The 12,611-nt window shown below is 38.5% G+C and overlaps 1 protein-coding gene across 1 annotated transcript in view; it reads right to left on the reverse strand.

The window, feature by feature from the left end:
- LOC115220487 (3-oxoacyl-[acyl-carrier-protein] reductase FabG) overlaps positions 1–9,629 on the reverse strand; it is a 32,490-nt gene extending 22,861 nt beyond the window's left edge. The window contains exons 1-6 of the mRNA XM_029790618.2: positions 9,500–9,629; positions 6,095–6,225; positions 4,668–4,760; positions 3,838–3,923; positions 2,260–2,353; positions 782–851 (exon numbers count right to left, since the gene is read on the reverse strand). Of these exons, the coding sequence (XP_029646478.1) occupies positions 782–851; positions 2,260–2,353; positions 3,838–3,923; positions 4,668–4,760; positions 6,095–6,225; positions 9,500–9,542 (517 nt within the window). The 5' untranslated portion in view covers positions 9,543–9,629. The remainder of the gene's footprint in view (positions 1–781; positions 852–2,259; positions 2,354–3,837; positions 3,924–4,667; positions 4,761–6,094; positions 6,226–9,499) is intronic.
- Positions 9,630–12,611: the final 2,982 nt, after the last annotated feature.

Here is a 12,611-nt window from a genome sequence, read left to right on the forward strand (position 1 = left end):
TTGGGATCAGTGGAACAAAGGCGCAAGGTCTAGGCCTTGAGACACAGCAAGGAGAGGAGATAGGTGTGTGAGCTGAGCTTAACTGGAGGTTGCATGCAACTAATGTAGGACAGAGAGGTCAGGGCCTTGAGACATAGCTGGGATGACGAAAAGAGAGATGGGTGTGAGGCTGGACTTAGATGGAAGTGGCGTGTAATTAGTTACTTCAGAACAAAAGAAACTTGTGTTTCTGGACAATAAAAATTTGACTGAGTGTAGGTTTGAAAACTGATCTGCAGAACTCTCTGAATGTCACATCAATGCAGGGGCAGACTGAGAGTATTAAGGGTCCTCAGGCAAAACTGTTTACTGAACCCCTTAGCATTGATATCAGTAGAGTTAACATGTAGAGTGTGAGCCCCTCAGAGCTCTGGGCCCTTTGGGCAGTACCTGATTGACCAACGGTTCAGTGTGCCTCTGCAACAATGAAATGTACTTTGAATTTTTTTTGTAGTATGGCCTGCCTGATGATAAGCTGTTTCATGCAACCTGCTTCTCAAAATTGGTTGCTCATGTCTGTTCTATATTGTCACATGATTTGCTAGAAATTACAGTCAAATCTTCCTCAAATCATCACAAACCAACATTTTAAAATAGATGAGACACATAGTTATGTTATATTAGTCACAGCAGGAGCCTTTTTGATCATAGGTCTGCTTGATCAAGGGCTAAACAACACAGAACTGAGAGAAAAATATAAGTGCAAAACATTTGAAAGGGAGAAAAACGAAATCCAACATACCAAGAGCAACAGTACAAGTGAACTGGTCCAAAGCACTTTTAGACATGTTGTAAACAAGACCTCCAGGAAACTGAAATACAAATAATAAACTGAATTGAACAGACAAATTAAAATGTTCTAACATTATTCTATTTTTATAACAGTTTCTAAAGAGGAATTAACATGGATACTTGGAGAACCAGCTTAGGTAAATTCATGCTCTTTCTCAGTGTAAGACTGACTGTCTTACCATTACCAAGAGACTTATTGTAGAATTTATTTATTATAGAATACACTCTTTACAAGTAATCTTAGTATAATCATAGCATAAAAAGTATCAAACTACCATTCCAAGTCTAAAAAGGGTAAAGAGTAAAGAACCCCTTTGGTCATGAATGACCATGGGACTGAACCTAGAATGTTCCCTTCCGAGGCACAAGTCTGGACAAAGTTGTTTATAGAAGATCAGCTGCCGCACATGCATACCAGCCTCCCCTCTCCATGCCACTGATGATATCCAAGGGAAAGGCTGATACAGCTTGGCACCAGTGATGTCACAACTCATTTCTACAGCTGAGTGAACTGGAGCAACGTGAAATAAAGTGTCTTGCTCAAGAACACAACACACAGCCCAGTCTGGGAATCAAACTCTCTACCTCATGGTTGTGAGCTCAACGCTCTAACCACTGAGCCATGAACCTATTCAATATACAATCTCAACAGTATTTACCTGAAACAAAGACAATGTGTTGGTGGCAGGGCTGTTCCTTGTTCTAAGTTCTAACCCTGCAAAGGTCTATAAAATTGAAAGACTATAACAATAAGGCATTTAGCACAGGGCCCTTGAAAATGTGTGGGCTCTGAAAATGCAGGGCCTGTTGCATGTGTTTATTACTAGGTTAATCTAGCAAATGCTTGTGCTCATGCTCCAAATCAATATTAATCATCACCATCATCATTTAACATCCGCTTTCCATGCTGACATGGGTTGGAACGGTTTGACAGGAGCTGGCCACAGGAGCCTGCACCAGACTTCTGTGCCTGTTTTGGTAAAGATTTTACAGCTGGATGCCCTTCCTAGATAACCCTTGCACTTATTGCAATGTCACTCACAAGTAGAACAAGTGGGAATGTTTGCAAGAAACATCATCATCTTCTCAACAGCTACTTTTCCATGCTTGAACCCAGAACATAAACAATTCTGGCAGCTCAACACCTTATGTTACATATCAATATCCTGAAATATTCCTTCAAACTATTACAATTTCACTCACATCCCACAGTAAAAGTGGCATGACAGACTTTGCTAGAAACATTAACTCATTGCTATAAAAATACTAATTCTTCGAAATTTACAAAATTTAAGAGAAAAATAGACTTTCTCCAATTTTAATATGGAAATTGGAATTTGATCTTGAAGGAAAATCTAAAAAGTGTAATATAGTTGCTTTGGGAAGCAACGTTATTATAAAAACAAATCTTTTCTGAAAATGACTTACAGCTCTTAGACCGTCTATACTGGAAACATTCACTACAGATCCCTGTGTTGCTATCAAATGAGGCACTGCTAACATGGTCAACTGAAAGACAGACCTAGAGATAAAAAATTAGTCATCATCATCGTTATAACCCTCTGCGTTTTAACTTCTATGTTTTTACAATAAAGGTCAGATAAGGATTTACTGAGGCAGATTTTCTATAGTCGTATACCTTTCCTGATGCCAACCCTGACTTGTGTCCAATTAGTTTATAATTCCCTGAGTCTGTTGGACAAACAGTTCAGTGATGCTTTTGTGAAGGATTGCCGGGCATGGCTGTGTGGTTAGGGAGCTTGCTTCCCAACTACATGGTTTCGGGTTCAGTCCCACTGCCTGGCACTTTGGGTAGGTGTCTTCCACTATAGCCCCGAGTCGACCGAAGCTTTGTGATTGAATTCGGTAGGTGGAGATTACTGCCGTGCGTGTATATGTGCGTATAGCTGCTCAGTGCCTCTCCGAAAGAGAGAGAGGGGGTGATGCCCTTTGTTTTACAATCAGCCCCTATATATCAAGACATGTCAAAAGCCTGACAGCAAAAGAAACAGGATCTGTACGTGCATCTGTCTATCTGTATGTATGTATTTGATTCAATCAATGCTTGAATGAGCAGATGCATTAAGAAAAAGACAAAGAGAAATCAAAAGAAGATAATTAACTGCACAGTAAATATAATTAATGCCTTAGGAAATATCAACAATTACGTGAGCCAACACTGGAATGTGTTATGATGTGTCTGGTGGTTTATCCTTAATTTTCACTAAGAGGTATTTTGTCATATATGGACATGAAGCAAACATTTCATTCCTAGTATTTTCCAGTAACTGGAGGTTCTCAAGTCTTTTAAAAGATAGGAAATATATATACAGGAGCATTAAAGAAGCTCTCTTTACTCTCTTTTACTCTTTTACTTGTTTCAGTCATTTGACTGCGGCCATGCTGGAGCACCGCCTTTAGTCGAGCAAATCGACCCCGGGACTTATTCTATCGGTCTCTTTTGCCGAACCGCTAAGTTATGGGGACGTAAACACACCAGCATCGGTTGTCAAGCAATGCTAGGGGGACAAACACAGACACACATACATATATATATATATATATAAACGACAGGCTTCTTTCAGTTTCCGTCTACCAAATCCACTCACAAGGCATTGGTCGGCCTGGGGCTATAGCAGAAGACAGTTGCCCAAGATGCCACGCAGTGGGACTGAACCTGGAACCATGTGGTTGGTTAGCAAGCTACTTACCACACAGCCACTCCTGCTGTGTATATATGCAATAAGGTTCCTCCAGCTTCTGTCAATAATAGAGGACACTAACAAAATTCCACACAGCTGTTTAAAATATCTTGCAGATTTCTTTTTAAACATGTCTTTTACATAACTAATATATTTTTAATCATGTACAACTTCTGTTATATTGTTTGCACACCCAACATGTTTTTTATTGCATTGTTTATATATAAGCGCAATCAATAATTATATAGGTAATCAATGTTTATACATAATTAAGATGATTAACATTTAATTACAAATTTCTTACCGTACGTTAATGTTAAAGACTTCGTCATATTGTTCCAAGCTTGTGGTTTCAATACTCCCATATGCTAAAATTCCAGCACAGTTCACCTGTTGACGCCATACAAAAGATAAACATAGTTTCTAAAGTGGATCTACAAGAAATAAGGCATTATGTGGAGGCAAAGAATGGCAGGGGAAAATAAGGGTTGAAAGGACAAAATAATGGCACCAAGAAAATGGTAAAAAAGGTTAAGACAATGTTAGTTCATTCTGTCATAACTCTATTTCAAATGAGACAGTCCATATTTAAATTCATTTTGAAACAAATCTTCATGTTCTTACTTTGAATTCTGCCAAGGTTGACTTTGCCTCTCATCCTTTCGTCAACATCATCATCATCGTTTAACGTCTGTTTTCCGTGCTAGCACAGGTTGGACGGTTCGACCAGGGTCTGGGAAGCCAGGAGGCTGCACCAGGCTCCAGTCTGATCTGGCAGTGTTTCTACAGCTGGAGTGGTTGGCGTTAGGAAGAGGGTTGATAAATAAGTACCAGTTAAACACTGGGGTCAATGTAATCAACTTACCCCCCCCCCCCGCCCCCTCCGTGCCAAGATTTGAAATCAATATTATAAGGGATGAGTATAGACAGAAGGTATGAGGGAAAAGGAAAAGGAAGCAAGCAATAGTTTAAGAATGGAAGTTTGAATTAATATATGAATAATATAAAACAAGCAGGGCTGGAATCAAAACCAGAAGTGCTCTGAGGTGAACTGGTATAGAAAGGATTAAAGATAAGGTGTAAAGATTAGGAACACTAGAAATTGCAGCAGATTTAAGAAACAAATATATTTACCAAAATGTTTAGTTTTCCAAAATGAGAAATGGTTTTCTCCATAATAGTTTTGACATCATCTTCCTTTGAAAGGTCAGCCACAACGATTAATGGCTGAAATAAGAAATAGTTTTCATTAAATAGCATCAATTTAAACAGACCACAGATGGGGAACCTTATCATTTATTGGGGTTTGAGTCTGTATTAAAAATTTCATTTTCATAGGTTAACAAAAACAGTTGTTCAGTCCCAGGAAGGCAGGAATAGAAACATTGAAAGGCAATGAATGCTTAATTAATAGAGTGGCAGGCATTTTGCCTTGTAATATATTGTCCAAAATACAAATCACATAGAAGTTACTTTGTCATCTTTGCTTTATACCTTATTGTGGTGGTGGTGGTGGGGTGACGGTAGGCTGCATAAGATAAAATACCAGCCAACTATTAGGGTAAACTAAATCAGTTGTATTTTATACCTGTCATTAAAATGAGTCCTTGTGAGACTTGTTTGTTCCTTCTCAAGTCGTGCCTGGCTCATAGTGCTGGTTTCCCGGTTTCCTTGGCGTATAGGTTCCCCACCTGGATGGGACGCCGGTGAGCTGCAAGATGCAGGAGGAAAGAGTGAAAGAAAGTTGTGGCAAAAGAATCAGCAGAAGTTCGCCATTACTTTCTGCCAGAGCCGCGTGGAGCTTAGGTGTTTCGCTCATAAACACACACACACCACCCGGTCTGAGATTTGAACCCGCGATCTCTCGACCGCGAGCCTGCTGCTCTAACCACTAGGCTATGTGCCTTCACAAATAAATATTCCTTCTTGAGCCATGCCAGGCTCATAAGGGCCACTTTCCTAATTTCAGTGGCGTAGAAATTCCCCCACCTGGATGGGATGCCAGTCCATCACAGGATTAGTCATTTTTGCCAGCTGAGTGGATTGGCGCAACGAGAAATGAAGTGTTTTGCTCAAGAACACAACGCGTCGCCTGGTCCAGGGATCAAAACCACAATCTAACATTCATCAATCCAACACCCTAACCACTAAGCCAGGCTTGTGAGACTTACGTTAGAAATTATTAAACCTAGGCCAGCGTTAGTCAGTCTGACACAAGCTTAGTCCTTCTTCCTCAGAACTCTATTCCCTCTAGAACCTACTAGCTACATACATTTTACCTTGATATTTATCTATCTTGAAAACTTTGTGCATTGGACCTTGGCATGATTATATACCTCACTAGACTGAGAAGATATTGAGAAGAAATGAAACTTTAGTTCCAGGTTAGCACTTCTGTTTACCTATATATATATATTACGTTTATCAATTCGTCTTTCAAGATTCCTGATGCGAAATCGTGTGTTGAAACAGATATTGTTGTATTTTGGGATGGTCATTATATATGCATGCAGAAGTCAGGCTTGCACATCTACATGCATCTACGTATGTGATTGTTTTACCTTAGAACCATTTTTTTCACATTCATCGGCAGTTTTCTTCAAGTTGTCTTCTTTCCTGCCAGTAATAGCCAACTTTGCACCAAGTTTACTAAACAACACTGCAGTACCGGCACCAATACCAGAACTGGCACCTGAACAAAGAAATAATACATTAAAATGTTATACTCATAGTCAAAGAGTTACATTTCACACACACACACTAATACATTGACACACTATAGGATGCATGGTAGCAGGATAGTCTTCTCCAAATCCAAACATGGAAAGACTAAGTTTCAAAGCCATACCAGCTGGTGAATAATATTATCATATTTGATAATGTTGATCAGTGATAATAACCACTAGCAATTAATATTACTATATTTGGTAATGTTAACTAGGGTTAATTTTCTCTATATCTCTAAATTTTATTATAACACCTACTGACATTTTTTCCAGTCAGTCATTGTTCACATCAGTTTTTGATAAGCATCGACAGACAGAAAAAAGTTTAACTTCCATGCCTAAAGATTTTATAGAATGTTCTAGAACTTTTGAGTGAATTTATAAAAGCTCTGGAAATCAGCTCACTGTAGAGACTATTCTTGTTATGGCTTACATTTATAAGAAACCTCTCAACCAACATTTTGTGATAACTTCAATATTTTTAATCCATATGCACAACATGTGAAACTACATCATATGCACACACACATACACATATATATATATATATACACACACACAAGGGGATGCTGAAAAGGTCCAGGCTTTAAGGGTATCATGAAAGGCCTGTTTGGTGACCCAACTTTCTGAGTTGTAGTGATGAAAAACCCCTCCCAGTACACACAAAGTGATTGGTATAAGGAAGGGCAACCTGATATAGTTGATATTGGCGCTCATTTTGGTCCTGTACTTGCTGGGTCCCATGATGATGAAAACTAATTAAAATGATTTAATTACCGTTTTATAGTATATTTCATAAACAATAAAGTCTATACTTTAAAACTTGTGAAGACATTCGGGGAATCTAGCATGTTGTTTATATGTAGTCTTTTCGATTTTGTAAAGTTAACTTTTGCAAATTTAAAAGCAATAGAAAGTGTTGCCTTCACAGTGTTTACCGTTTTACAAAATCAAACTAGAAAACTGGACAAAACAGAGAACAGAATTGAAGAAATTAAAAAGAGAAAAAAAGAAAAAAAAACCCAAAACAATTCACCACTTTGGGTTGAAAAGTTGGAGGTGCTGGGAAACCTCTCTAATAGCTATTGAGACACGTCAACACGCTTGCAGCGTTGCCATAGGTGATGGCGAGGCTGATGTGCTGGAACAGCCAAGCGCCCTCATGAGCCTCACCAGTCACCTTTGAAAGGCTTAGTTGCCAGTGAAGACAGGAATCTCGCAGTTAGTGGTCCGACCCCACCAAATGTCTCGAACGCCACAGGTTGGAAAATGTAGTTGACCAACAGATCGCGGTATTTCAGGATTTTGTCCCACTCGGCTGCAGAAGCTGAATATCTCGCCCTGAACACAGCATCCAGGATGTGAGAAGAAGCAAAGGAGTCGCTAACTGTGACATCCCAGACGAGGCATCTGCCGTGTGGTCAGGGGCACTGGTTGAGGCCGTCAGGTCTTTTCCCATCACATCTGGACAATCCAGATGGTTCCAAGATGGAGGGGATGTTTGCCCAGGTAAAGCCCCTCTTAAGTATCAGGTTTAACTCTGTGAGGCTCGTGAGGAGGCTTGGCTGTTACAGCACATCAGCCTCGCCATCAAGCGTGCTGCCGTGTCTCCATAGCCATTAGAGAGGTTTCCCAGCACCCCCAACTTTTCAACCCAAGGGGGTGAATTGTTTTGTTTTGTTGTTTTGTTCTTTTTTCAATCGTACTCTCTGTTTTTTACAGTTTTCTAGTTTAATTTTGTAAAATGGTAAACACTGAGAAGGCAACACTTTCCATTGCTTTTAAATTTGTAAAAGTTAACTTTGAAAATCATTATTGGACTAATTAACTTCCGTTACATTTAGCCTCTGACCCCCCAAAAATGGCATTCCTTCGGTTTGACTCGACAAAGCAATAACAAGACCTCACTTATTTCCAAGACAACTCAATAATTCACTTCGGATATTTTCGTGACCTCCATGACAGTGACAGCTACTGTGTGTACACACAGAGGCAAGAACAAGCACACACACACACACACACACACACACACAAGAACAAGCATGCACACACACACACACATGGACAAGAACAAGCATGCACACAAAACCCATTAGCTGTCTTCTCCTCCTCCTCCCATTTTAGTAGCTGTCACGGAGGTCACGAAGATATCCGAAGTGAATTGTCGACTAGTCACGGAAACAAGCGAGGTCTTGTTATTGTTTTGTCGAGTCAAACCGAAGGAATGCCAAAAAGTTTGTAAAAGAGGTCAAAGTTTGCGTACATACTCTGCAACTCCACCGTTTATTTATTTATGCATGTGTAAGATAAACATAGATAATAGCTACACCAAACTAATTTATGGAATTGGTGCTAATGTCAAAAGGTGTGTTACTTGCAGAAAGCTTGTGTTGATACAATAAAAAGAGAAAATGAATAAATAAAACAGACACTAAAAATGGTGCCAAGATTCCTTGAAGAAGGGTCTTGCCCGAAATACCAAACCTCACAGCACAGAAACTTATTTAGAAAAATTCATTTGGTTTGGTACCCGCTCTTAATAAGGTAGAGAGGTTTGTGTCTGTCAGTTTTGTTGTTAGCTTCTACGATAAAAGAATTTAAAGGGAAGAAACACCAATATATTTATGATGCGATGTAGAGCTGACGGGGGCGTGTGCACGCCTTTCAATTCAATTTATTATTTGTTTTGTTTAGTGTGTTTTTCGACTGATTCTTAATATATTCTTTGGATCTTTTCACTTTGACCGGCAGATTTTTAAAAACAATTTCTTTGTAACTAAACACTTTTAAACTTCGTATACCGAAAGAATGTGCTACATAGAACATCTTTTTCTCTTGGCTTTAAAGTGAAAAGACCCTATTCTTTTTTTGCTTTCGTAAATTATAGTCAGGTTCATGATTAATAAGCATTTTTAGTTAATATCAATATAAACAAACATGCAATAATGTTGTTCAGCTTTAAATCAATTCTCAGCAAACTTACGATTCTTTTTTTTCTTTTAGCAGTATCTTAGAATAGACTATTCTAAATATATTTCTTTCTTTTACGCAGTAAGGTTTCATTTAAAGAATATTTAACTGCTATTTCTAGCAAGGCGAACAACCACATACTACGCGGCGATGTAAAGGGTAGAGATGTTTCCAATGAATTATTTATTATACTTAGCTGTATGTTCGTTCGTTTCTTTATAATAGCGAAAATAAAACGGAAAATAATAGACAGGTGAAAATTTCCCTCACCGCTAATCAAAGCTACTTTTCCACTTAGATTACACAAATCCATATTTTGTATCAGTCCTGTTCAGCATCCGTCAACAAACAACAATTTGAATTGGCAAGACTTCCGTCCGCCCCCACCCCAAAACCACCCTTTTTTTTTCGACACAGACCCCTCCCCCATTTCAGCTACGGGGAATACGAATCTGCCAAAAAATTGGCAAAAATCGACATTTCTAAATTACCATCTCCATTTCTTTCATTTTAAACTTTTTTCAGAATTTTTTTCTTCTCAAAATATGCGGGGAAAATACGGAGATTATGATTCTAAAAAAAAATTCGGATCTTTACTTTTTGAAACTAGTTTTAAAAATAATTTTTTGTAACTAAACACTTTCAAACTTCGGACACTGGTAGAATGTGTCATATTAAAACATCTTTTACTCTCAGCATTTTTGAGAAAAACTTATATTTACGAAGTTATTTCACGTTCTAGTATTTCGGTAATTTCAACCAATCAAATATTTCGTTTGTCACTGTTACTTATGACATTGTTCATGCGTTTGTACTGATTTTAGCTTTAAGTTTGTAGGGAATACGACCGTACGTAAGGAGTTGGTGACAAATGTCTCCTTTTGAATGCTGCACGGTTGCCCCTATCAAAATAAGAAGCCAAATACAGTGCCAAAAGGAATAAATGAGGACGACAACCGTTCTACTGTTTGAGAGAAAAGAAGACTTTATTTACAATGTGTACAAAAATAAAGTATGGGTGCTAGCAAAGTGTAGTGTCTGAATGCGTGTAACAAGTGTTTGTGTCTGGGTGTTCGTGTGTGTGACAGGAGGTGTATGCGTATAAAACAAAATACAGAGTATAAGATCAGCATATTGAGTTAAGATGGAATTGGTTTACCAGTTCATAAGTGAGGTACATGATAGCAATAGTTCTATAACAAAATGTTGGGGTCACGAGGCAGAATGCCGGTTGGGCACATGTCGTGCAGCAGTTTGTGGCTTCAATGCCATGCTGAGTCTCTTGATACAGGAAGTTCTTTGCGGTAGACTGGAACTGTTTTACCTCGGTGAAATATTCACAAACAGCATGGAGTTTAAACCTGGACGAGTGCTGTGTATGTATTTGAAGTCAACGGTGGTGAATGGCGATGATGGTGGAGATGTCCTACGCTGCTGGTGTATATTAGCGTCATCAGGAACATGGTTGGCTGACTGGTCGTCTGTCACTAGAACTGGAACATGGTTGAGTAGCTCTGTGGTCAGTGACTAGACCTTAGAAGGTCTAGAGCGAAAGACCTGGAATAGTGAATGCTGATGCCTTATAAAGCCTGGGGTAGGCTCAAATGTTCGTTTGCTCAAGCTGTCATATCTTCAGCTGCCAAGATGTCAAAAATTGTCAAAGTGCAGTACAATGGTTTTGCTATGGAATGGTGAAACTATTTTCTCGTTTGCTGAAAAAAGCAATGTTTTGGACTTACGACATTTTTGCATAATAGCAACAATATATATGTACGTATGTGTGTGTGTGCACGTGCATGGACATATGTGTATGTCGTGTGTGCATACATGTATGTAATGTGTGTGTGTGTGTGTGGTCCCTAGATTTGGTAAAAATAGCAGCCTATACTCATCAAATCACATCTTACTGTTTTTCAAGAAGAACATCATAAGGGACGTTTTTTGTTTCCAATCTTCCATGAAAACATGGAATAAGTCCCAGCTAAAAATTCCATACTGTACATTATTGCTAAAGATTTCATCATACTGTTCCAAGCTGGTGGTTTCAATATTGCAAAAGGACATGGGTGTGCTATTCTGTCCTCCACAGAAAAAGGGAAAATGATATTTAAAAATAATTAAAATGATATTAAAATATATATATTGTGAAGGTGTATGCCCAAGTAGTTAGGCTGTAGGACTCATGATAATAATGTCATGGGTTCAATTCCCAGATCAGGTAGCTCATTATGTTTTTAGTCAAAGAACTTCATTTCACATTACTCCAATTCACTTAGCTGAAATTAAATTAAGTCAGCTGCAGTGTGACACTTCACAAACGATCAGACCAAAATTTTCTAAATGCAAGATGTCAGTGACCTCTGTTGCCTGCCTACAGTACACTGGGTGATAAGAATTATATTAAGATAGTTATACTAATTTATGTGTGGGCATGCTTGTGCGCATATCTCAGGTTGTATACAATAACATGGTGGTGTAATATGTTACCATTGATCTACCACTAAAGAAACAATGAAGATGGCTGTATGTGTGTGTATGTGTGTAGGTATATGTATATGTCTAAATATGTAGTTGTTTTACCTTGCAGCCATTTTTTTCAGATTCATCTACAGTTTTCTTCAAGTTGTCTTTTTTCCTGCCATTAATAGCCAACTTTGTATCAAGTTTACTAAACAACACTACAGTACCGGCATATATATATATCTGTGTGTATGTGTGTGTTTGTGTGTCTATGTTTGTCCCCCAACATCGCTTGACAACTGGTGCTGGTGTATTTACGTCCCCGTCACTTAGCGGTTCGGCAAGAGAGATCGATAGAATAAGTACTAGGCTTACAAAGAATAAGTCGGGGGGGGGATTTGCTCGACTAAAGGCAGTGCTCCAGCATGGCCGCACTCAAATGACTGAAACAAATAAAAGAAAAAAAAAGAAGAAAAAATATAAGTCCGTCATCTCAGAAATATAGAATTGTATTATCCAACAGATACAGAGCTGACACAAGACATCAAAAGAGGTTTATAGGTCTTAAAAATTCACTCTGTTACTACCTACAGGCATAGTATAGTGGATAAAGGTGCTGGTTAAATCAGTGCAAATACTGAGTTCTGAGTTCAATCCCAGGCAAGGCACTAAGGTAAATTACAAGACACTTGAAGAAGGCTGGAGCATGCAACAGTTGAAATGTAGTTAAAGCCCACTCTGACTAATGTAATTTGTGTACTTAATAATGTCACAATTTCACTATCATACATAATGCAAAATCAGTGTTAGAATTTTGCATCACATAGTCACAAAGGACATAAAATGATGTCAAAATTCTTTATTCTCAAACGTCTACAGGTGAATCACATGAAATAGTACAATGTCTTTGATGTACATAAAC

This window comes from Octopus sinensis, linkage group LG16 (assembly GCF_006345805.1).
Source record: "Octopus sinensis linkage group LG16, ASM634580v1, whole genome shotgun sequence".
In the NCBI taxonomy this organism is placed as follows: domain Eukaryota; kingdom Metazoa; phylum Mollusca; class Cephalopoda; order Octopoda; family Octopodidae; genus Octopus; species Octopus sinensis.